This window comes from Macaca nemestrina, chromosome 18 (genome assembly GCF_043159975.1).
Source record: "Macaca nemestrina isolate mMacNem1 chromosome 18, mMacNem.hap1, whole genome shotgun sequence".
Lineage (NCBI taxonomy): Eukaryota > Metazoa > Chordata > Mammalia > Primates > Cercopithecidae > Macaca > Macaca nemestrina.
Window position 1 is genome coordinate 12,775,794 of NC_092142.1, and position 24,533 is coordinate 12,800,326.

At 48.2% G+C, this 24,533-nt stretch overlaps 1 protein-coding gene across 5 annotated transcripts in view; it reads left to right on the top strand.

Annotated features, from left to right (window-relative positions):
• Positions 1 to 24,533, top strand: part of LOC105467916 (sorting nexin 29) — a 590,024-nt gene that overhangs the window by 413,220 nt on the left and 152,271 nt on the right. For all 5 annotated transcript variants that reach the window (XR_011616096.1, XM_071083656.1, XM_071083660.1 and 2 more), the window contains one exon: positions 3,576 to 3,657. Coding sequence is in view for 4 of the 5 variants with exons in the window: in XM_071083656.1 (XP_070939757.1) it covers positions 3,576 to 3,657 (82 nt within the window). In the remaining variant the exon portion in view is untranslated. The remainder of the gene's footprint in view (positions 1 to 3,575; positions 3,658 to 24,533) is intronic.

Consider the following 24,533-nt stretch of genomic DNA (forward strand, 5'->3'; position numbering starts at 1 on the left):
GCATCAGTCCAGCCATTTGACCTCACTGGGCCTCACTTTTCCTAATCTGTGAGGTGAAGGTCCTGATGCGAACCTTGCAGGGCTTGTGGTGGCAGTAAGAGTGAGGTTATGAAAGGCATGAGGGCATCACAGGGCTACTTGTGATGGGGCAACTGCTGAGGTCGGGGGTGGAGGTGGCCGTTAGGCTGATAGGGTGGAGAGGCTGAGGTTGGGTGAGAGGTGACGAATGAAAATCAAAGGTGAATTTGCCTGCCATGGGCTTGTGGGAAGGGGGAGCACAGCATGAAGAGGCTCCTGGAATGGCAGTCCAGTGGAGGGCAGCGGTGGGAAGAAACTGGGAAGACAGGAGAGAGCCACAGAGGGGAGTCCCAGACACGAGGCTGGAAGCGCTCATTATTAAAGCAAGAATTCACCCAGGTCCTGCTGCAGGCAGGTCCCTGATAGAGGGGATCAATTAACCATGGTCCCTGCCCTCAAGTGGTCTCTGCCTGATCCAGGCAACGTTGTCTCTCCCCAGAGATTTGGAACCTCCCCCAACCAGTTTACTCATCTACACTAAATCCAGAGGGAGCAATGGCACCATTCCCCTCTCATCATAGAGACCGAAATCCTTCGTGGAGCTTGCGAGGAAGGCCCTCACTCATCTCTGGCTTCGTCCCCGGCCTTTGCCACTCCTCTCCCTGCATCAGCCAGTCTGGCAGGTCCACTCCTCTAACCCACTTGGTCTTCTCCCTTTAGGGTTATTATTTTACCCGCTTAAACCACTTGTACACAGCATCGCCTCTGTGCTGGACACTGTTCTAACCCACTCAGTCCCTACAACAACCTTCAGAGATGGGTATCACCTCACAGATGATGAAATTGAGCTGGGATTCAAACCCAGGCAGTGCTGGTGTAGACTTAGTGCTCTTCACAAATGTTCATTCTCCTGCCTGAAGCACCATTTCTCATCCTCAACCTCCCTTCCCCAACTTGGCTAAGTCTAACTATCCCTTAAAGCCTGGCCCAAACATTGCTTCTGCAAAGAAGCCTTCTCTGGTGTCCCACACCAAAGCAGGCCCTGGAAGTCACTCTCCTTAGATCCAGTGTTCCTTGATGGCACTTACAATAATAGTAAATAATTTATCTGTAACAGCTGTTGGCATATCTACACCTGACAACAAAGCTTCAGAACATATGATGTAAAAAAATCAACAGAAATGAAAGGAGAAACAAACAGCTCTACAATAAGAGTTGACCTCAGTACCCCACTTTTAGTAATGGATAGGATAACTAGATAGGAGATCAGTAAGGGGACAGAGGATTTGAACAACATGAGAAACCAATTAGATATAACAGGCTTATATAGAACATTCCCCAAATAGCGGAATGCACATTCTTCTCAAGTGCACATAACTTTCCAGGAAAGACCATATGTTAGGCCACAAAACCAGTCTCAATAAATTTTTTAAAATTGAAATTATCCGAAGTATCTTCCTTGACCACAAAAGAGTTAAAAAAAAAAAAAAAAGAAATTTTTTTTTTTTTTGAGATGGAGTTTCACTCTGTTGCCCAGGCTGGAGTGCAGTTGTGTGATCTCGGCTCGCTGCAACCTCTGCCTCCAGGTTCAAGTGATTCTCCTGCCTCAACCTCACAAGTAGCTGGGACTATAGGCACGTGCCACCATGCCCAGCTAATTTTTGTATTTTTAGTAGAGATAGGGTTTCACCATCTTGACCAGTCTAGTCTCGAACTCTTGACCTCAGATGATCTGCCTACCTCAGCCTCCCAAAGTGCTGTGATTACAGGTGTGAGCCCCTGTACCCAGCCCACAACAGAGTAAGTTTTACGGAGATTTGTCTGTCTCCCATGTTAAAACTGAATGCTCCATGAAGAAAGGGCTATGTCTGCATTTTTTATTGCTCTATCTCCAGTATCCAGAGTAGCTTCTCAATAAATACTTGTTAAATGAATGAGTGAAGGAACAAAAGCATGAACAAATGAACTAACACCTAGGAGGGAGATGGTCACGTAAACAATCAATTCTGATACAGTGTGGTCAATGCACTGAAAGAGAGAACCATCTAACCCAGACTGGGGTATCCTCGCTCTAACCCTGGGAGGTCGTCCAGTCCTCACCAATCCAGAAAAGTTAATAAAAACCAGAGTACTAGTTATATTTCTGCCTTTGTAGCCTGACACAGAAATGAAAGGAGAATGTTCTAGGCACTAGTACAATTTCAGGGACCTTTCCAGGAGGAAAGTGATTAGATACACAAACCAGTTTTGATGGCTCAGAATTGCAAGGTTCGAATTGCATTGAACCCTGGGGAAGTGGTCAGTGGGGTTTAATTTACCCCTCAAAGGAGGTCGGCTTCTCAGCTCAGAGATGAGAAGAAATGCTGTTTCAGGAGAGACCCATTACCTGAAGGGTTATTTTCATTGTGAAAATGAAATGGTCTTTACTCTAGAGGTTGTGAGAACATTGAGTCGTGGAATCTTCCATCACCGGTGTCTCAAATTGTGTTCCAAACCCAGAAGGCTGGCGAGTTTTTATGAGCTGCTCTTTACAGAGAAGGAGAGCTCAGGAGAAAGCATTTAGCCCTGGAACAGCTCTAATTAGAGGCGAAGGCTGGGACCTTACAGCCCTTCCAGAATGGTGCAGTGCCGTTTTGATAATTACTACAATTGATCTTGAAGTTTCAGGGACAGTCAGCTTATTAGCTCTGTGTAATTTGGATCCAGCCAGGTACAAATGTGATAGTGACTTACAAGTTAAGTTTAAAGTCATCACATAAGACAAAACAATCACAAAACCAAAGTATCTCTTACAAATAGCCCATGTGAGGTGAGAAATAAATGATTTTACTATAGGTAAAAGCATGGAACCGTTCATGGCAGGTACTCAGTAAATTATTTTGCATTTGACTTTAAACCTCGGTGTACTGGACCTATATACACAGTGTTTTTGGAAAAGTTGAAAGAGAGGTATTTGTACCCATCAGCCTGGTTTTCTAACTTGTCATTTTCTCTCGTTCCTCCTTCCTCCCATCCTAAACAGCTGTCACCCTTGTTGCCATGAGTGTTGGTCTCCTGAGCTCATTTGTGGAGTCTGATCTTAAAATGGGCTCAGGGTCTAAAGTCAGCTCAGTAAGGAGGCAGCGTGACTGCTGGGTACTCCAGAAACGCTGAGCATTGCTGTGTGACCTCCTGTGATCGCGTCCTTGGGGCTTCCGGTTATTATCTTCATTTTCAGATGTGGAGACTGAGGTTCAGATACATTATGGGCCAGATCACTCCGTAAGAACTGAAGGGAGATCTTTCTCATTCCAGAGTACGGGGGAGGGGTGTGTGTGTGTGTGTGTGTGTGTGTGTGTGTGTATGTATGTGTATATATGGAGAGGGAGAGACACAGGCTCAGTGATAAGACTTAAACTTGTCCTTTAGCTTGCCATCAGGTGTGATGTTAAGTTGTCATAAATTGCTTGTGCATAATACCTCGTAGAGGAGAAAATTGTCTCCTTGCCTCTTTTGTATTTGTTATTGTTTTGTAAGTTAAAATGTCCAATGTTGGTCTCTCTGTCTTTTGGTTATAGATCAAACCGGGCGCTGATCAATGTCTGGATCCCCTCCGTGTTTCTCCGGGGCAAGGCAGCAAATGCATTCCACGTGTATCAGGTGAGTGCCTGGTTTTCAGGTGGACATCACAGCCGGGTGGAAAGACGCCCATTTGTCATGCTGTGGTGCTTTGCCTCTTGGTGGTGGGACAGTATGATTAGGAAGCCATGGCCCTCCATACACCCACATCGTAACTGCCCGGAGGCCTTATGTAAGAAGTCTGTGGCTTTCTGTGGGCAGGAGGATACATTAGGCCTCTTCGTGCCAGTCAGGCTCGTATTGTGGCTGCTGTGGAATCTCAGCTCGGACTGCATGAGCAGAAACGGAGATGTGTTGGCTTGTATTGCATCTGAAAAGTCCAGTGGTAGGTCGGGCCTTGGGCATGGCTGGACCTGCCACCAGGAACCTGCTGCCGTCTCCTGTATCTGCTGCTTGGTGACCCTCTCAGGCCAGCTGTCTGTGGGTTGACAGGATGACCCCAGCAGCGCCAGGTTCTCAGCCCGTCTGGATGGGCGGGTCTCACTGGTCTGTCCTGGATCTCGAGCCTCTTCCTACACCTTGAGGTTGGGTGATGGACTCTGTGACTGGCCTGGGTTGGTTCGTGTGACCACCACTGGCCCCAGGGTGGACGTTTACCTCACCTGACCACATGTCTGAGAGTGGGGAGAGGAGATTCCCCAAATGAGAGCCAGAGAATTCTTTCCAAAAGAAGGGGCAACCGACGCTTGACAAGCAGGACCTGTGAACGTCACCTCTGCTTTCTTGGGGTTAGCGATAGCCGAACCCAGGTGGGCATTGAGTGTCTGGGGCAGCGAGATGTGTGTCTGTTGAGGAGGTGATTTTACCCAATCAAGGGGACTCCGGTTCTCCATCTCCTCTCTGATTTTCTGAAGCTTCTTTTAGCCCTGCCCACATCTCATCTGCATGTCTGTCTTCCTTCTCTTCCTCTCTCTTACCATGAACTCTGATTTCCAGGCTTTTGTGCACCCTTGTTCTGGGACTGCTTTGTTCTCGGTACTGAGCCCCAGCTGCTTCCTGCTTCTCCTGTCTGCTTGTGCTAAAATAATTGTCTTTAGGTTTTGTTTTATCCCCCATGAGCTCTCTGCAAAGCCTTGGATTTTGTAGCCATTTTTCTTAGTGAGTAATTGACTTATTGAAGAAATTTTCTTGGCTATTAAGGTATTTTTTCCCCAAAGAGTGGGTTGTTGAAGAAAGGACACTGAACTTGAAAGCAGAATCCCTGGTTTAACACTATGACCTTAGATGAGTCTTAGTTTCTTCAGCTGTAAAATGGAGACAGTAATCTATCTTGTAAAACTGTTTGGAGATTAGAAATACCTGGCGTGCAGTAAACGCTCTATTCATTTCTCCCTTCCCAGATGACCGCTGGGCTTGGTCTCGGGTCTAAGCATAGTATGCACATCTTACTGGAACTCTTAGGGACAGATGAGCTAGACTTTGGCATGAGAAGGTTGTTTTAGTTGACACGTTCAGCTGGGCAACAGTCGTAGGAGAATCTTGAGTGTTTATGTTGTTCTCAGCTCCGGTTCAAAGAGAGAATTAGATATTATAGATTTTCAAAAATCCTCTTCTCTCTCTTTCTCCTTTTATCCCCCCCAAACCCAACTGCCTTATTTGACCCTTCAAGTTCTGCTTTGTGGTCATCCGAGAGCTGGAAGGTGCAGCCTGGAGGATGAAAACAGTGCAGCAGATGGCTTTATTTTAGAACAAAATTAAAACATGTTATCACTTGAGAGGTTTCCTTGACCTTTCAGTTTTGACTTTTCCCTCCTCTCACCCCATGAAGCAACTTGGCAATTTTTAGCTCCTGAAAGTCAGCTATGAAATGAGAGGGACCTCAGCAAATATGCCGTTGCCTGGGAGATGGTTTCCGCAATGGCCACCGTGGCAGTGAAGCCACTCTCTCCCCATCCTTCGCTGTGTGAAGCTCTCATGGGCGCAGCCCTGCTTCCAGCCAGTGCCAGGCCTGGCCGCTCCGCATCACTGGGAGCAACTTCATTCCACGCCTCTGGCCTTCTGTAGCCTTCCCTGGTGCTGGGGTGTGTGAAGTGGCGTCTCTTCCATGCAATTATTTTTCTCTTTTTAGCAAATGATGCTTCTGATTGGTGCCTGCAGAGCAAAATCAGAGCATCTGTTTGGAAGCATTTTAGAAGCTTTTATTGCCATGTTTTTACTTTATATAAATGATATTGCATAAAAGGTGACTCATTTAAAAGACTGGTACTGTTGAAGAGTACTTATTTTAGAATTAAAAAAGTATGCTGGCCGTGCATGGTGGCTCATGCCTGTAATCCCAGCAGTTTGGGAGGCTGAGGCGGGCAGATCACCTGAGGTCAGGAGTTTGAGACCAGCCTGTCCAACTTAGTGAAACCCCATCTCTAATAAAAATACAAAAATTAGCCGAGCGTGGTGGTGGGCATCTGTAATCCCAGCTACTTGGGAGGCTGAGACAGGAGAATCACTTGAACCCAGGAGGCAGAGGTTGTAGTGAGCCAAGATTGCGCCACCGCACTCCAACCTGGGTGACAAGAATGAGACTCTGCCTCAAAAAGATATGAGATAATTTCTAGAGAAACATCTAAAAAAGAATGATAGAGGTAAAAAAAAACACATCAGGATCAGTGAAAATGTAAACTAAGAGTTTAAAAGGAAAAAGCAGAAAGTGTATATACGTATCATGAGATTCTACACTGTTGCGCTCATTGATTTATGAACTTCCCGTGGGCTTCCTGGCAGCCAGTGTGAGAGAGAAATGTGGTTATTTGGATAATTCTGTTGCTAATGATCATAAAATATGTTAATTCTTCAAAAGAAGCTCTAAAAGAAATTTCCACACAAGGTTTGAGATTAAACAATAAAAAAGGATAGAGGAGACAATTGCCAACTACATTCCCGTGACAGCCACTGTCTAGTTTTGGAAGATTTCCCTTGAACGAAAACAAGGACATAACCCCAAAGTGAGCATACATTTGACTGGAGAGCCAAGACATAGAGCTTTCTCAGTAGAGCTCTGCCCCCCGGTACTGGAGCTACACTATCCGTACCAGAGCTCCTAGCCGTGTGTGGCTCTTGAGATTTATATTAATTAAAATGAGATTTATATTAATTAAAATGGCCACGCCTGTAATGCCAGCACTTTGGGAGGTCAAGGAGGGCAGATCACGAGGTCAGGAGTTCGAGACCATCCTGGCCAACATGGTGAAACCCCGTCTCTACTAAAAATACAAAAATTAGCTAGGTGTGGTGGTGGGTACCTGTAATCCCAGCTACTTGGGAGGCTGAGGCAGGACAATCACTTGAACCTGGGAGGCGGAGGTTGCAGTGAGCTGAGATCGTGCCACTGCACTCCAGCCTGGGAGACAGAGCGAGACCGTCTAAAAGAAAAAGAAAAAGAAAGAAAGAAAACGAAAGATTTGACTGGTCAGTTGCACCACATTTCACATGCTGAGCAGCCACACATGGCTGGTGGCTTCTGTTCTGGACAGCACAGATCTGGAACATTTATCCCATACACAGAGGTCTGCAGGGCGGCTGCCTTGGAACAAGCCCTCCCAGCGTATGGGACGGCAAGATGGTGTCTTTGTGCCAAGTCAGGATTTAGAAGGACCACACTGGCCATGAAAGGGCACATCATGCAGGGAGAAGGGCCTCCCCTTTTCAGCTCTTCATGGCTTCCAGCTCCTTGGAGGAGAATGTCTCTGTGTCACTTTCTTACCTCTCATGTGCCTCTGATCTTTCTTCTTAGGAAAAGCAGCAAGGCTGGGGTCAATGCCTTTGGCGGGCGACAGTCTTGAGGTTAATTAGATTTGTTTTCTTTGTATTCATTTTTACATTTGCCTTCTAGTTATGACACAGAATTCTATTTTTCCATTTACCATGGTGATGTACAGTCCCCCTTTAAAATTATTTTAGGTAGAAAGGAAATGAGTCAGCTTAAAGAAAGCTACTAAACAAACAATCGTGAAAACAGTGCAAGGTTTAGCATGATGCTCTGTGAATGATTGATATTTGGGTAACACCGACATAAAGGAACAGATAGACTGTGATTAACAAAAACCAGTATAATAACTAGTAGCCACCTCTCACTGGTTTGTGTGTTGTGTAATAGCTCATTCAACCCTTGTAGCCACTCTGTGGGGTAAGAAACTCTTACCCCATTTTATAGGTGAAGAATCAAAGATACAGGGAAGCATCTCATTTACTGACATGTTTTTAGCCCCCAAAGCAGTCTCTGACAAGGTCCCAGTCTGTAGAGATTCTATGTTACTGAATCAAGCTCTTTAAAAATCCTAAAAGCAGCTGCACATGATGGCATGTGCCTGTAGTCCCAGCAACTCCAGAGGCTGAGGTAGGAAAATTGCTTGAACCCAGGAGTTTGAGCTTGCAGTGAGCTGTGATCGCATCTGTGAATAGCCCCTGTATTTCAGCCTACACAACACAGTGAGACCCTGTCTCGCCAAAAGAAATGTAAAAATTGGCCGGGCGCGGTGGCTCACGCCTGTAATCCCAGCACTTTGGGAGGCCGAGGCGGGCGGATCACGAGGTCAGGAGATCGAGACCATCCTGGCTAACACGGTGAAACCCCGTCTCTACTAAAAATGCAAAAAATTAGCCGGGCGAGGCGGCGGGCGCCTGTAGTCCCAGCTACTCGGGAGGCTGAGGCAGGAGAATGGCGTGAACCCGGGAGGCGGAGCTTGCAGTGAGCCGAGATCGCGCCATTGCACTCCAGCCTGGGCGACTAAGCGAGACTCTGTCTCAAAAATAAAGAAAGAAAGAAAGAAAGAAAGAGAGAGAGAGAGAGAGAGAGAGAGAGAGAGAGAGAGAGAGAGAGAGAGAGAGGAGAGGAGAGGAGAGGAGAGGAGAGGAGAGGAGAGGAGAGGAGAGGAGAGGAGAGGAGAGGAGAGGAGAGGAGAGGGAGGGAGAGAAAGAAAGAAAGAAAGAAAGAAAGAAGGAAAGAAGGAAAGAAGGAAAGAAGGAAAGAAGGAAAGAAGGAAAGAAAGAAAGGAAAGGAAAGGAAAGGAAAGGAAGAAGGAAGGAAGGAAGGAAGGAAAGGAAGGAAAGGAAGGAAAGGAAGGAAAGGAAGGAAAGGAAGGAAAGGAAGGAAAGGAAGGAAAGGAAGGAAAGGAAGGAAAGGAAGGAAAGGAAGGAAAGGAAGGAAAGGAAGGAAAGGAAGAAAGAAAGAAAGAAAGAAATAAATGTAAAAATTAACCGGGCATGGTGGTGCATACCTATAGTCCCAGCTATTGGGGAGGCTGAGGCAGGAGGATTGCCTGAGCCCAGGATTTTGAGATTGCACTGAGCTATTATAATGCCACTGCCACTGTGGCCTGGGTGACAGAGCAGGACCCTTCTCAAACAAAACAAAACAAAACAAAAAAAACAAAACTAGAAGCAGCTGGGAGAGTCACCCTCATTCCAAAAGGTGGGGCCCAGCTCAACTAAGATCTCACCTGCATGGACAGCCACCTGCACCCCTGAGATGGTGTGCTAAGGGCAGGCCTGCAGCCAAGCCAGGACTTTTCCACAGGACCTCTCTGGGTCCACTGTGGTGCACACATTACCCAGAAAGCCTTCCCTATCCAAGAGCCATGCTGAGATGGTTTGCTTTGGAAAGTTGTCAGAGCGGGTGCTCGTTCACAGTGACTTGTCTGGCTGTCCAGTATCTCAGGACATCTCGTTTGAGCAATGTCAGGGTCCCAGAACCTGCCTTGGGGTGGCTGCTTGAAAATATCCTCTGGCCAGGCACGGTGACTCACTCCTGTAATCCCAGCACTTTGGGAAGCCAAGGCGGGTGGATCACCTGAGGTCAGGAGTTCAAGACCAGCCTGGCCAACATGGTGAAACCCCATCTCTACTAAAAATACAAAATTAGCCGGACTTGGTGGCACACATTATAATCCTAGCCACTCGAGAGACTGAGGCAGGAGAATCTCTTGAACCTGGGAGGCAGAGGTTTCAGTGAGCCGAGATCATGCCATTGCACTCCAGCCTGGGCGACAAGAGCAAAGCTTCGTGTCAAAGAAAATAAAATGTCCTCCTACATGCCAAAGAAACTAAGGTAATTCCCCTGCTGTGTGCAGTCACAGAGCCCCCACTACTTGTATTGTGGAAAAATCTGGAATTATATTTGGCACAGAGGATTCTAGCAAGAAGTGCTGTGCATTGTCAAGGTTGAATGCAAATTATTGAAAAAGTTTAGTGTTCCTATGTCCTGAGAGGGAGCTGAGGTGTGTTCTGCCACTAAAAATAAGAAATGGCAGCATTTGATTACTTTTCAGGACAAAGTAATATTTGAAGAGTTCCTGATTTTAAGTTTTTCATGCGTGAGTGCTTCTTACACATTACGCTCTGCTGATGCGTGGCTGCTGGCAGGCACTAGCCAGAGAAAAAATGATTAAGGAGTGTCAAATAAAATGGAAAACAAAATTAAACTCAACCCAGTACCTTGTTCTGCTGGGTTTTTCTCTTTCTCTCTCTCTCTCAACACACATTTTGGTTTGATTTTTCTGGCACTTCCATATGATAGAGTTAAATTTGTTGTTAGTTAATTTCTCGTTTATACCTTTGCAGATGTTTGGTCTTATTCCCCAAATACCCTGACTTCCAAACAGGTTTGAGATTCAGTGTCTGAATAGCCCACTCAAGTGTCTCTAAAGGTATGTTAGGTCTTAAAAAAGTTCACCTACTTGTTTTCTTCAACTGTTAAAGCCACCAGATTGGTATGAAGTCATACATCAGTGTACTTACCTGGGATCTTAGGTCTTTCCCTTTGAAAAGTACCTTCAGTGTGTTTGGAATCGGTCTTCCATGTGGGATAAATTTCAGCCTTTGCGTCTAGCTACCACAAACGCTGGCTGTTGTACAGTATTTCATTTGCACAACAGAACCAATTAGATCTCCTTTGTAAAGAGAGTTGCTTTGTTTCAGCAAAGCTTTTTTTTTTTTTTTTTTTTTTGGGAGAGGAAGTCTCACTCTGTCGCCCAGGCTGGAGTGCAGGGGCGCTATCTCCGCTCACTGCAAGCTCCGCCTCCTGGATTCAAGCGATTCTCCTGCCTCAGCCTCCCGAGTAGCTGGGACTACAGGCGCCCACCACCATGTCCGGCTAATTTTTTGTATTTTTAGTAGAGACGGGGTTTCACCATGTTTGCTAGGATGGTCTCTATCTCCTGACTTCGTGATCCACCCGCCTCGGCCTCCCAAAGCGCTGGGATTACAGGCGTGAGCCACCGTGCCCGGCCGCGTTTTTTTTTCTTCTAGAATAAGTTCTGTTTCCTAGAGGCCACAGGGTGTTGTCTTGGCCTGGGGAATGACGGTATCCCAGGAAAACTTGTTCAGTATTTAAACTCTTCCCATCCCCCATCCTGCAGAACAAAATCACGTAGCCTGAGCGGTTATTATTACTACTTTGTTGGAGACGGGTCTCGCTTTGTCACCCAGGTTGGAGTGCAGTGGCACAGTCATGGGTCACTTTAGCCTTGAACTTCCAGGCTCAAGCAGTCCTCCTGCCTCAGCCTCCTGAGTATCTGGAAGTATAGGCATGTACCACAATGCCCATATTTTTGAAGAGACAGGATCTCACTATGCTGCCCAGGCTGTTCTGTAACTCCTGGCCTCAAGTGTTCTTCCCTCTTGGGCCTCCCAAAGTGCTGGGATTATAGGTGCAAGCCACTGTGCCTGGCCTCTGGGGACTTTTAAAGGTTTAATCCAGCTAAGCATATTTATATATGTAATGCAGGGAAAGTGTGTTATTTTTCTATTAATAATAGATCACAGCGTCTTGGCGGGCTGCATGAGCTTCAGGTGGTTTGGAGGATGGTGATGCTTTTGGACTTCAGGCTTTGCGTTTCTCAGCTCTTCCTTTTCTTCAGTGTTCTCTTAAGATAGCTTACCCCCTGGGCCCTCTAGTTTTCTTTTACCCACAGCTCTGTCTTTATGCTCGCTTCCTGTGTAGCTGTGCAGAGAGGGAAGAATTCATTGAGTAGAGAAAGATGAAATGGTTGGGCCGAGTACAGAAATGGGAACTGCAGCTGCAGTGGTGTGGGCTCTAAGAAGCCTCCGCCTTCGCAGATACCATTCCAAATTTAGGGGAGACAAGGACCCGTTCTAAGGCTGAAGCATTTCTCTCTTGCTCACACCTGGTCCTTCCTGTCACATGTGTTGTATGCCAGGTAGGCAGGAGAGCCGGCTGTGGACTGAGGCAGCCGTTGTCTGTTTGATTTGTGAGTTTCATCCCAGCCAGTGTGGGCTCCTGTGTTGCAGGTCAAGCCAGACCAGGGAGCACTTGCCCTTGTTCTTGCTGTCTCTCGAGAACTTTCCACCCTGGCATTCTGAGGATCACAGCACATGAACCCCTGGCCGTTCCTGGAATGCTTAGGGCTCCCAGGAAAGCCTGATGTAGGTGAAAACAGAAAGCAAAAGGCAAAATGCTCTCTCCTTCCTGCTGGACATATGTGTCACTGCTGTCCTCTCTCTGCTTTTATCTTTCCAAATAGGACGAATTTTAAAAATTTCCCTTCCAGTATAAAGCCTTTATTCATCCCAAAGCTGTTGATCAAGGGTCTGCTCTATGCCCAGCGTGTGCCAAACCTGCAGAACCAGTGGGAGCCGAACTTGACATTGAGCTGACCTTCACCAGCCTCACTAGCTTAGCAAGAATGCAGGCTTGCTAAACTAGTGTGGGGTAAAGGTAGCCTCACTCTGCAGAGAAAGGAACAAGGAGGAGGGACGGGACACCACTCACCTTACAGCACGCATGTGACCATGTGTGATGACATATGAAATGCTTGGCCCATAGCTACTGTGTGAACATTACCTTTGTGATCTAATAACCACTTGACTTGTGATAAGCAATTAAACTTGGAAGGAAACGTAGAAAGATTTTCCCCTTGTTGAATCGAATGTCTCTGGGCATGTCCCTGTGTTCAAAAAAACTGTATGGAGCATCTACTTCACCAAGGGCTTTAAAAGGGCTGCAAAGAGCAAGATAGCATTTTCCTAAGGTGTCTGGCACCTGGTGGGGAGACAGGACCTCCACGAAAGCAACCCAAGTTCAAGGGTGGCTACATGAGGCTTTGCGGAGGGGTGGGAGAGCCGGCCGTCGGGTAGGCAGCCCCCCAGCCTCTGCTGCAGGCTGTTTAATGCACATTGCTGCTTAATTCTTTCAGCAACCTATGGGGTAGGCACTGTTTTCATGATCCTCATCTTATAGATGAAGCAGCTGGAACTCTGGGTTGAACAACTCCCTCTGGGTCGTGCACAAGATCCTGCCTTGTGCCTCTGTCTGCTCCATGTTGCTCCTCACCCAGCCACCAAGGCATGCGCTTCACGAATTTGTGTCAGTGAAATGAACCTGTTTCCATAACATGTTTCCTGCAAGGAATTCTGCCACTCTCTCACTGACCCGTCACTCATTGTCACAGCTGCCATGGACAGCTGATATTGGTAATACTCTCACGTGGGAGAGAGCGCTGCAAAGACCAGAGTGTGGAATTGGTGGGTCCCTGGGAATGCGAGAAGTCTGTTAAGGTGGAGACCTTTTCAGCCTCATATGCATAAAGTCTTTGCGTATTAGGCTTTGAAGAAAACTTAGAGCTCACCTGTGTGTGTGCACACGTGTCTGTGTGTGTGTGTGTGTGTGTGTGTGTGTGTTTGTGTTTTGACAGGTACATTCAGGATTATAGTTTTTTACTTGGAAAGCTAAAGACATGGGTTTTGTTAATAGTCTATAGGTAGAGGTGGGCATACCCTCTTGGCAGGTGTACTGTCTGAGTGTTTATATTTACTTTTTATATGAGAAAATCAAAACAAGTGTTTTGCAGTAGATCAAACCCTCAGTAGCAAAGTGGAGGACCGGGGGCCGCTTTCTGGCCACTCAACACTCTGCTGTGTCTCAGGGCTACCTGGCTCTCTCTCCCTTTCCTGACTCCTCCTGTGCCCAGAAGTGACCCCTCTGGAGAGCTGCCCGGCGTGTTTATAAGGCAAGGGCTGGGGAGGTGGAGCATGCTGTCACGTTTGCTCGTCTTGGAGACTGGCAGCTTTGGTTTTGTTTTGTTTCTGTTCTGTGGCCACAGTTGTCACTGATTCTTTGTTTTTTGTTGGGAAAGGAGCGTTGGGCCTGGGCAAGGTTCATCTCATTAGCTAAGTTCTAATGGAGAAGGGGAATGTGAAGTAATCATTACAAGTGTGGGGAATGTCTCAAAGGGGGAGATAACAACAGTGAAGGGCATAGCCAGGTCACTCTTGCTGACGTGGTGGTAGGACCCCCTGACTGCAGCAGACTACCGCAGCATGTCCTTGGAAATGAAAGTTCTGGGGAAAAGGCAGGTGGCGGCGGCAGGGGGGCGTACAGGGTGGATGTGGGAGTGGATAAAAGGGTTCTGACTTACTGAATGGCAGCCAGGGTGCAGTGATCTCTCAGAGGAGGCCTGAAGGTGCAGACAAGGGAGCCAGGTGAGGTGGTGGAGACAGCAGGAAGGATGCCGAGGAGAAGGAAGCTGAGGTGTGAACATGGAGTGGCGGCTCTGTGGGAAGTGACAGGGCCCTCGAGACAATGGCACCTCGGAAGCAGTGCGAGTGTTCAGTGGTGCCCTGCTGTGCAGAGGAGACAGCTTGTTCATCCTGTCTCCCTTTGAGTCGTCTTGGAGGCAGGCAGCACGCTGAGCATACACAGGCACTGGACGGTCCTCACGCCAGGTGCCCTGCCCCACACTTCCTGCATCAGCCTATTGCTTTCAGAGCCGCCTTGCTGAGAGTGGCCTTACTCACTTACCGCTCCTAAATGGTGCTGTCCATTGTTCTAAATGAGGCGGGATATAAATTACCATACAGTCATCCCTTGCTATCTGTGGGGGATTGGTTCCAGGACCCCTCATGGATACCCAAATCTGAGGATGCTCAAGTCCCTGATATAAAACGGCATAGTGTTTGCATATAACCTAAGTGCGTCCTCCTGTAGACACTGGATCATCTCTAGATTACTTACAATATCTAGTACAATGCAAATACCATGTACATAGTTGTTATATGGTATTGCTTAGGGAATATGACAAGATCAAAAGTCTGTACGTATTCAGTAGAGATGCACTTTTTTGAGTATTTGTAATCTGTTGTCTGTTGAATCTGTGGATGCAGAACCCACTGATAGGGAGTGCTGACTGTGTTAAAAAGTAAGGGGGTGTTTGAGCCAGGTGTGGTGGCCTGCATGTGTAAACACAGCTCTTCAGCAGACTGAGGTAAGAGAAGTGCTTGAGCCCAGGAGATTGAGACTGCAGTGAGCTATGATCACGCCGCTGCACTCCAGCTTGGGTGACGGCAAGACCTCAACTCTAAAAGTACGAGTAGAGATGTAAGAGTAGTGTTTGGAAATCATCCTGTTTTCACCGGGTCATATTAACCGTGGCTTAACTGGCACCTTGTCAGTGTGGCCTCTATATCCCATCTTCACCTCCATTGTTTCAGAAACAAAAACCTGAAGAAGAGGAACTTGCTAAGATGTTGACCTGTGATTCTCCCGGTCGCTTTCCTCTTCCAGGTTCCCTGGGTGTAGCCAGCTGGTCTTTTCTGCTCCCTCACCTGAAGGGAGATTTCTGGTAAAAGTAGAAGTCCTGCAAAGACATTTTCCTGCCTAGCTGTTGTTTTTCAAAAGCTTGGGATGGTTTTGTTTATTTGTTCGTTCGTATATATGTATGTATGTATGTATTTAAAGGCAGTGTCTCTCTCTGTCTCCCAGGCTGGAGCGGAGTGGCACTCTCTTGGCTTATTGCAACCTCCACCTCCGGGTTCAAGCGATTCTCCCACCCGAGCCTCCTGAGTAACTGGGATTACATGTGCCCGCCACCATGCCCGGCTAATTTTTGTATTTGTAGTAGAGGTGGGGTTTCACCTTATTGGCCAGGCTGGTCTTGAACTCCTGACCTCAAATGATCCACCTGCCTCAGCCTCCCAAAGTGCTGGAATTACAGACGTGAGCCACTGCACCTGGCCTCTTGTCTTTTAAAGAGACTCCTTTGAGGAGACAGGTAGGGGATAAGGGCTCCATGACAGGCCCCAGAATAAGAGAGACCTCCCAGGGAGGCGAGGCTCCAAGTCTGGGCAAAAATTCCAGCTTGCTTGTGTGCCCTGGGAGCAGAAAACCAGGAGCCGCAAGCTGGCGGTGAGTGGACCACTGTCTGCAGGTTGGAGCTCCCTTCTGCAAGGTGTAGGCACCGCACAAGCACCACACTGTCCCGAAGGCCAGGGAGGGGGCAGGACCCCAGTAATGGCTGAGATGGCCTTGCTGCCCACTAGTCAGGGCTGCCTCGGAGTCTCTATCAGGATGCACTCAGCAGCTCCCTTTGGCACCGTTGAGTTTCATACTCACACACAGCATCTCTAATGTGTTTGGATGAGGCCTTGTAATTACACAGCAAGGACAGGTTGTCCGTTTGCCCTCATCTCCTGCCTGAACACGGAGTATAAACTTAAAAAACTTTCTAAGATGAGTTAATCCACCCATGAAGGTCTTCTCGCAGGTGGGTTGGTATTGATGTCTGGGGGTCCTGCACTATACCAGGCCCAGCGTCTGCCTCTGTCAGACCTTCCATCCCACCTGATGATCGGGGCTGGCCTAGGATGTTACCTCCTGCATCCAGGGGAGGAAGTGAGGCCTGGTGAGTGGACTTGGTCAGGGCTGACAGGTAGGTGGACTGTGCTCCCCAGCGGGTCTCCATGGGAACAGATGGCACCTGCCCTGAAGTGCCACACCACACTCCCTGTGCTCCCCAACCCAGGCTGGGAATGCCCACTCTCTCCTACACCCAAAGTAGTTAGATTCATTTTTAGGGGTGTTGGAAAGGGACATCTCTTAAACCCCATCTCCCCTGGGGAGATCATCTTGTCAGGAGGAAATGACAGGACGTCTTCCCTGTGCAGCTCATCCTGGGAGCATTGGTGGAATGGGGGCCCTCTTCTGAATGTGGCCAGGGCCGTACTCTCGGACACATGCATCTGCCTGAGTTAAACAGGCTCTGAGGATGGCCGCCTGGCTTGTCCTCTGGTTTGAAAAAGACAGCCGCAGCCCCTTTGCATCAGCCCGTGGGAGGTAAGGAACCCAGAACTGGGCAGGCTGTGCTCTGTTGAGTTTCTGACCCCAGAGACTGCTCATGGGCCCTCCTTAAACGCTGAGTCCCTCTCAGCTTTTCTTAAACTGCCCCTCAAGTACACTTGGCACAGAGCAAGTAAAGCCCAGGGGCTTGGCTGGGGGCACAGCCCAGTCACTCACTGGCATTGCAGAGTCACAGTTAGACAGGAGGAAGAAGCTCTGGTGATCTCTTGCACAGCAGGGTGACTATGGTTAACAATGACTATGGATAACAATATTTCAAAATAGCTAGAAGAGAGGATTCTGAATGTGTCCACCACAAAGAAAGGAGAAGTATTTGAGGTGATGGATCTGCTCATTACCTTGATGTGATCATTACAAAATGGATACATGTAGCAAAACACCACATCCTGCCCCTGAGTTAGTTTATTTTGCATGGCTGTGAAGGAACACCTGGCGCTGGGTAATTGATGAAGAGAAGAGGTATCTTTGGCTCCCAGTTCTGCAGGCTGTACAAGAAGCATTGGCTCGGCTTCTGGGGAGGCCTTGGAGGCTTTTAGTCATGACGGAAGGTGCAGGGGTAGCAGGCGTGTCACATGGCAAGAGAAGGAGCAAGAGAGGAGGAGGTGTTACTCTACCCCAACCACCAGCTCTCACATGAACTAACAGAACAAGAAGACACTCATTCCCATGGGCAGGGCACCAAGCCATTCATGAGGCGTCTGCTTCATGCCCCCGACACCTCCCACTAGGCTCATCTCCAGCATCAGGAGTCACATTGCAACATGATTTGGAGGGGACAAACATATCAACCCCACAACTGTGTATAATTATTATGTGCCAATTAGAAGTAAAATAAAACTAGACATTTATGGACCCCCTGCTGCATGCCAGGCATTGATCTCAGTGAGATACGCTCGAGTAAGGGGAAGGGCCTCCCAGGCGCTGCCGGGATGCCAGCCACCTCAGGCACAGTACTTCTTGGGCGCCTGCCATTCCATGTTAGACAGTCAGGGGCGGTTTTCATTCTATTCCATAATCCCTCCGTATCTTACTATTTATGAAACTTGCATTTCCCTCAGGCTAGTCTGCAGTGAAAATGCTTTGTGTTTCTTACGTGTAGCCCAGGCTGTGTGTACGTCTTGGCACACTGGGCTTCCTGTGTTCAGTGTCTAGAGGGTCCTGATTCCAGAAGTGAGCTTCCATGGACGCTGTCTCTGTCCACGTGTCTGTCCTTGTTTTGGGCTGTCTAGCTCACCTGGTCTCCCCGCATCTGTCTGTGAGGGCCAGGGGCAATGAGGACATTCGTCTGGCACGTCAGGGAGGGAGCTAGCAGGTCAGAGGGGGTGGGCGGTTCTCCTTTCCTTCCTTCTCTTTGCTCCCCGCTTTGCACACTCTCCATCTCTCCCCTGGTCTTTAACTTTTCTCTGTTTCCCTCTTTCCTCTTCCTCTTTCCTTCTCCTTCTCATTCTGTTTCCCTCCTCCTCATCGTTCCTTTTCCCTGTTATTTCCCCCTTCTCTTCCTCCTCTTCTTGCCTCTCTCCTGTTCTGTTTCCTCTCTTCTCTTTCCTTCCTCCCACTTCTTGTCTCCTCACCCTCCTTACCCTTTCCCTCCCCCTTTCCTTTTTTCTCTTTGTCCCTCCTTAGTCCTTGATGTGGAGACGAAATCCATAATTCCCCGCCTCTACCTGTTTTTCTTGAGCCCTGGGAAGTGAAGCACAGTAGGCCCACCGCGAGCGAACTTTCTCTACCTGCGGTAATTGGATGTCTTCTTGGTATTCCGCACTGTCTGTCTTGGACCGCAGCGTTGAGTTTCTGAGCTCCTGGGAAGGGGAAGGGAACAGATAAAGCGGCAGGGCACTTTTTTCTCTGGGAGCCGGAACCACATGCAAATGCATGTGGGATTTGTTTTACATTGGAGGATTCCCGCATGCCGGGGAAGTGCGTCCCTGGCGTGACTACGAGTCACTCCTGATAGTATTCACCCGGAACTTTTAATGACCAATTATTGTTGTAGTACAGATTTAAATTAAAAGTGATGTTAATTGGCTGGTGATATTTCATAGTTAAGACAGCCGTAACTCTAAATACCACTTTTCATCAATGGCTGCAAAACCGCATGCCAGCGTCCTTCCTCCACATTAACCTGATCAGGAGAGAAACCAGTCCGGAGACACAACACACATCAGATGTAGGACATTCAGGTTGACAGTGAGAATTGTATTTATTTTTTGCTAGAAAGCTGTTTTTCTAGTGGAGTGGGTGAGAAGGGGAAAGGGACCTGTTCAGTCTGACTGTGGTCTTAGGGTTTCTGGGCATGGTGTGGTCATCGGCACCAGTTTCTGTCCCTCTGGGTTTCCCCTCCCCTCCCTTCCCCTCCCCTCCCCTCCCCTTCCCTTCGTTTTTGTTTTGTTTTGTTTTGTTTTGTTTTTTTTGGGATGGAGTCTCACTCTGTTGCCCATGCTGGAGTGTGGTGGTACGATCTCGGCTCACTGCAACCTCCACCTCTCGGATTCAAGTGATTCTCCTGCCTCAGCCTCCTGAGTAGCTGGGATTACAGGCGCGCACCACCATGCCTGGCTAATTTTTGTATTTTTAGTAGAGATGGGTTTTGCCGTATTGGCCAGGCTGGTCTCGACCTCCTGACCTCAGGTGATCCACCCACCCTGGCCTCCCAAAGTGCTGGGATTACAGGCATGAGCCATCGCTCCTGGCCATGTTTCCAAGTTTTCTTCACATGCCTGGTGTCAGTTCCTGTCTTGGAGTCTCCTGCACAGTCAGCTCAGAAGTCCCCTTCTCCATGAAGCTTTCTGTCCTTGCCAGGAGCAGTAGTTACAAATCTGCCTAAACCTGTCTGATGCCTCCCTTGCTAGACTCGGTGGAAAGAAGGGGCTACTGGCATCTAGTGGGCAGGGCCGGGGTGCTGCTCAACATCCTACAGGGCACAGGACATCCCTCCACAACAGAGAATGACCTATCCCAAAATTTCTACGGCGCCACCATTGAGAAACCCTGGTCTATAGTAAACAGTGTAAGCATTGTTTACTTCCGATGTTTCTGCCAGTCCTTGTGCTTATTTCTTTGTAGGCAGGTTTATGTGAGGAGCTGCATCTTGGTCCGAGGGCTGATGGTAGGGATTGAATCTGCTCATGCCCAGATAGTTCCGTGACAGCATCCTCTGGATGCGGCCATCTCCTCAGCAGGACCCGGCCTGCCCCTGTAATGTGATACCTGCTCCTATTTAGGGCAGGGCTCCTCAAATGGGGACAGTGTGGGAGACTAGCTGACCACCTCATCGTTCTCACCAAGACACTCGTTCCGCATCGTCACCTGCATGCTCTTGGTTTCAGGAGAGGAAACCTAGCTCAGATTGACAGGAAGCAGATGACATTTATTGACTTGCCTGATGGAAAAGACCAAGGGCAGAGCTTGAATTTTAGGGGCTTAATCATCAGACTCAGCCCCCCATCTTTCTGTCAATTTGTGTTGCTCTGTGTTGGCTGGGTTCACAGCCAGGCTGTGGTGGGGGGGTGGCAGGTGGTAGCTCCAGGCTGACATCATCTTGGAAATGTCCATGCTGTCCCCAGGGGAAAGGCCCCTATTTCTTCTGAGGCTGACAACAGTCCTCGAACTGACTCTCTTTGACTCTCAATGGTCCAGGCCATACCACGTGTCTGCTGACCCCAGTGCCTGGGTAGGTGTGATACTGGGTGGGTGGCATGTACCTATTTCTAAAGCCATAGGTTAGTGGGAGAAAGATGTTTTCCCTGAAGGAAAATGAGGGTGCTCCGACTAGCAGAAGGGAGATGGTGTTAAACTGGTCAAAATCAGCACACGTCCACTAAAGCCTGCAGGCTGCCCACAGCTCAGGCTCAGCTTAAGGCCAATTTGGTGAAATATGTGCATCTCCACACCAGGGTTTTTCAACTGCAGCACAGCTGACATTTTGGGCCAGGTCACTCTGTGTTACAAGGGGTCCCCTGTGCATTACGGGATGTTGAACAGCCTCCTGGCCTCTACCCAGAGCACCCACACCCACTCCCTAGTTGTGACAACCTAAGATGTTTCCAAGCATTGCCAAATGTCCCCTGGGAGGCAAAACTGCCTTCTTGTGAAGTTTCATATTAATACTTACGGATGAACAGACAACTGAAATGAATAAAGAAATGAATGAGTTGATAGCCCATTACTGTCCACTATTTCACATAGTCAAAGATACCATCAACTGTTAGACCCATCCTGATTTCAGAGATGTCAAATGTGAAGATAATGCCTGTCTCAGAATCAGTACAATCAGGGTGTTTCATCTTCTCCTCCAGAGGCCTGGGCGGTGAGGGTGGGAAGCCAGTGGGTCTGCTGTAGGAATCACACCTCAGCAGTGAGGCACACCCTGGTGTTGGCAGGTGGTTGACGTGAATTCTTAAGATGGAGCATGGCGTTGAGTCGACCGAAACCCGACTTCACACCATTCTGTGCTGTGAAGTTTCTTAACATCTCTGCATGTCAGTTTCTGTCTCCATACAAGGAGATAATCATAGCACTGACCTCACAGACTTGATGTAGGGATTAAATGAGATGATAGAGGTAAAGCCTCTATGAAAGAGGTAAAGTAGGGGCCTTAGTAGGACTGGCCCCTACTGAGTGTTCAGTCAAGGTGAGATGAGATGAAGAGGCAGCCTCAGGGAAATGATGGATGCATGAGTCACCAAGCTCATGCTTCAGGGTGAACACTGATAGTCTCACCCAGAGGCCCCATGCCTGCCCTGGGGAAAGTGATGAGCAAGGGAAGGAGGGAGCCGCCAGCACTGCTGAGAGCACCACCTCCTTGTCTCCTCTGCAGTTTGACAGCAAGATGGGAACACAGATGAGACAATGTCTGTCAAGTCCTGTGTACCAGGTACTATGCGGGGTACTTTTTCTACGATACCTCACTTAATCCTCATGCCAGCCTGAGACATGAGGTGGTCAGTAGCTGCATTTTACAGATAAGGAAACTATGGCACAGGAAGGTTAAGTGCCTTGCCTAAGGTCATAGCTGAGAAATAATAGAGCTGGGCTTTGCACCCTGATCCACAATCTTTCAAAACCTAAGGTATTGAAAACACAGACTGAGAAGCCAAGCCAGCAGCCACTGCTTTATTCTTCATACTAAGAGCTAGAAGCCAAAAGTGATGGAGGCTACTCCTAAGAGCCAAGGAAGTGGAAATTCAAAGTAGGCTGCTCTGCCCTTTAACAAGTCCAGACAAAGATTTAGCCAGGGAGAGAGTAAAAACCAAGGTCTCGAAGGAGGTTTGGAGACCAAATGGGGCTTTAGTTCCCCAGGCTCTGCCAGGCCGTTGACCATGAATACTAAAAGCCAGCTGTGTTGTAAACAGTGGAAAGATTCCTAGATCTTTCTTGATTTGATTTTCCTTAACACATATAGAATATTCAAGGAAAACACTGACCTCTTACTCTGTAACTGCAGCTGTAACTAGAATTTTCCTATCACAGTGCTGTTAGATTTAAGGAGGTAAAGAATGGAGAGAACTTGACACAATGTCTAACACATGGGAAGTGCTTAGGAAACATTATAGCTGCTGCCACTGCTGTCATCAACCATGATCACCATTGTCATCATTAGTTCCCCTCCTCCTTCCTCCTTAATCAGAATCATCACCATCATCATCATCATCACCATCATTACCAGTTATCATCACCATCATCAACCATCCATCACCGTCATCAACCATCCATCACCATCATCCGTCACCATCATCAACCATCCATTACCATCATCAACCATCCATCACCATCATCATCATCCATCACCATCATCAACCACCCATCACAATCATCATCCATCCATCACCGTCATCAACCATCCATCACCATCATCAACCATCCATCACCACCATCAACCATCCATCACCATCATCAACTGTCCATCACCATCATCAGCCATCTATCACCATCATCAGCCATCCATAGCATCATCACCTATCATCCATATCATCTTCACCTTCATCAAACATTGTCACCATCAGTATTTCACCTTCTCTCTCCTTTCTTAGGGAAACTCATTTAAGAAAGAGGCAGCATTTTTCTCCTTAAAAACATACAGCTAGCAGGCTGTCTAGACCTAGGTTTGCAGCTTCCTCTGCCATTCAGTGGCTGTGTGACCTTGGGAAGGTTATTGCACCTGTTGGGCCTCAGGTTACCCGTCTGCAAACAGATGAAAATACCTCCCCTTATGAGGTGGCGGAGAGGATCAGAGTTGTGATATGAAAGGCGCAGCAAATAGCCATGCTTATTGTTACCACAGCCCTTGTGTGTCTGTTTCCTCTGCTCTTTTTAATTAATGCAAAATTAGGCGGGGTAGGGGCAGACTTGGTAACATAACTCTGTTAGTTTGACAGTCCAGCAAGTAACTTCTTCCAAATCCCCTGCTGCAAAAAGCCGCTCGTTTCCCTTTTGGCTTCTTCTGGCAAGTGAGGTGCTTGAACTTTGCTTCCCTCCACGTCTTCCCTGGGCTCCCTGCCCCAACACCTGCCTCCTGTTGTGTGGGCCAAGTCAGTCTAGTAGCAGAGTTGAGATTCCTCATCCCATATCCACTGTCCTGTGCTCTCAAGGTCCTAATACCATCCTCAGGGACTTCCTGAGAACCCAACCAGCAAACTACACACTTTTTCACACACCTCTCTCTCCCAGCCCCTGAGAAGCGGCCTCCACAGGGCCGCCAGCTCAGCTGCTTCCTCCAGCCCCCGACAGAGCAGTCTGACAATTTCACTCTCGTGAAGCCTGGCATGGAGCTGGGATTCACAGTCTCTCGGGATGAGGCTGCTGGTGGTGTAGAGAGATAGGCTTTAAAGGTTGGACTGGAAATGCATTTCTGTATCTGGAACAGGTAGGAAAGAAACATCTGAAGCTTAAAGCAACAACCCCACCCTATCTACTTCCTTATAAGACTCACTTCTCAAAGCCCAGCTCAGGAAGAAACAAACACACACAGAAAAACCCAGCCTCATGGTTTCATGCAGCAGTTCAGGTGAATACAAGGTGATACCAAGCCTTCATGCTACAGGCACAATGCAAGTTCCGAAGATGGACCCTCGGCTCGCTAAAGTTAAAAGAAGCATTTAGTTGTCAATGCATGGGGTTGTTTTTTTTAAACACAGAAATAGTTATTATTCCCATGCCACAGGCCCTAGGAAAACATTCATCACGTAAACATAGATCATAAGAGCTGATGACTGAACAGCTGCCTGATGGCTCGCAGACTGTCTCTACCCTCTGCCTCCTGTCAACCTCGGGATGAACATCGGGCATGAGCAGCGGCATCACCTCCAGATGAGGAAACTGCAGCCGGCGTCACTCAGCTCAGAGCCTCCCTCCAGCTCAGGGCTTTGGGGCTCCATCAAGCCCTACGAGCACAGAGGGACAGGCAGATAACTGTGTCCAAATGTTACCCAAATGGGGTAACAGGTGCCAAGTGCATTTGAGACATGCTTTTTTTTCCTTCTTCCCCTTGAGATGGAGTCTGGCTCTGTTGCCCAGCCTGGAGTGCAGTGGCACCATCTCTGCTCACTGCAACCTCCTTCTCCCAGGTTCAAATGATTCTCCTGCCACAGCCTCCCGAATAGCTGGGGTTACAGGCCCGCACCTCCAAGCCTGGCTAAGTTTTTGTATTTTTAATAGAGATGGGGTTTCGCTATGTTGACCGGGCTGGTCTTGAATTCCTGACCTGAAGTGATCCACCCGCCTCTGCTTCCCAAAATGTTGGGATTACAGGTGTGAGCCACCACGCCCAGCCTACAAGTTTTTGTAAGAAGAGTACACGTCAGGGCATGTGGCCAAA